At 43.6% G+C, this 1,316-nt stretch overlaps 1 protein-coding gene across 1 annotated transcript; it reads left to right on the top strand.

Annotated features, from left to right (window-relative positions):
- Positions 1-1,075, top strand: LOC143604271 (ethylene-responsive transcription factor 3-like). Its single transcript, XM_077080800.1, has one exon. It carries the CDS (start codon positions 220-222, stop codon positions 835-837), a length of 618 nt encoding a protein of 205 aa, XP_076936915.1. The 5' UTR covers positions 1-219; the 3' UTR covers positions 838-1,075.
- The last annotated feature ends 241 nt before the right edge of the window (positions 1,076-1,316 follow it).

The following is a 1,316-nucleotide window of genomic DNA, read 5'->3' as shown; positions in this document are numbered from 1 at the left end:
TTCGGACTCTATCCATCCAAACCAAAATGAAAAAAATAAATTCATTCTAGAGAGAGAAACAACAAACAAACCCATCAAACAAAACAAACCCAGATCAGAAATCATCGAAATGATTGATTTTATTATTATTGGTTTCTAATATGAATCAATAATATTCATATTCACCATCTAATAATAATAATAATAATAATAATAATATAAAGATCAGATCTACCAGTCATGCGACGAGCCGGAAGACCGAAGACCGTCGCTGGAGATCCGATCGGACCGGCGCCGGACGAGCCTCGGTACCGCGGCGTCCGTAAGCGTCCGTGGGGACGCTTCGCGGCGGAGATCCGTGACCCGTGGAAGAAAGCCCGTGTGTGGTTAGGCACCTTTGATTCCGCCGAGGACGCCGCACGTGCCTACGACTCCGCCGCACGTGCGCTCCGTGGATCCAAAGCCAAGACTAATTTCCCTCCTTTAACAAACGAAACTATTGATGATGCGATGGTGACGTCAGATCGACGTCACGGTCACGCCAAGCCCGTGCCGACGATGAGCGGCATGAGCAGCACCGTGGAGTCCGCTACACGGCCGTCAGCGAACCCGGTTCAGAGGCTAAAACTAAAGCCGGTTCAGGTGGTGGCTCATGACGATGACGATTGCCATAGTAATTGCGACTCGTCGGAGTCGGTGGTGGATGATTATTACTGTGACGTGGATCTGACGTCATCTTCGTCACGGAAGCCGTTACCGTTTGATCTGAATTTGCCTCCGCCGCCGGTGTCTGATGAGTATGGATTTTGTTCTTCTAACCCTAATGATGAGTTATACGTCACGGCGTTGTGCCTATAAGTTGTTATGATGATATATGCGTCTGTTGTTATGAATTTGATTATTATTGATGATGATGATGATGATATTTGTAGATTAGTGTAATTTGAGGTGTCACGATGCGATCTGATCTGGAATCTGCTTCGACTTGTGATGTTGAAGCTGTGGTATAGATCGGATCGTTGGTCGTAATTTTACAGAGAATCATGAAGTTGTAATGTGTAATTCATCAAGGAAAAAAAATCCCCAATTTGGATGATGATGATGATGATGATCTGATGGTCTTCTTCTTCTATCTTTTGTGCCAATCTTTTTTAGTTTTGTGCATAAATTTATTAATAGAGTCATACACTTATTGAAATGTTTTTCTTGTATTTGTTTGTTTGATCTTTGTTTTGAATTCGATTAAACACGAAGGATGAATCCCAAAAATGTTCCGCCTAGACACAAGTGGAGTCGATGGTGTTAGATAGAGGACCCGGTAATGTATCTACAAACCC

The sequence above is a fragment of the Bidens hawaiensis genome, unplaced genomic scaffold (genome assembly GCF_021521415.1).
Source record: "Bidens hawaiensis isolate Kalapana, Puna unplaced genomic scaffold, B.hawaiensis_p1.1 tig00064566_1, whole genome shotgun sequence".
NCBI lineage: Eukaryota > Viridiplantae > Streptophyta > Magnoliopsida > Asterales > Asteraceae > Bidens > Bidens hawaiensis.
The sequence above is the reverse complement of the archived record's forward strand: the minus strand, read 5'-3'. Positions and strand labels throughout refer to the sequence as shown.

Excerpts from the sequence above, each read along its gene's own strand:
- LOC143604271 (XM_077080800.1), top strand. The coding sequence starts at position 220 with ATGCGACGAGCCGGAAGACCGAAGACCGTCGCTGGAGATCCGATCGGA.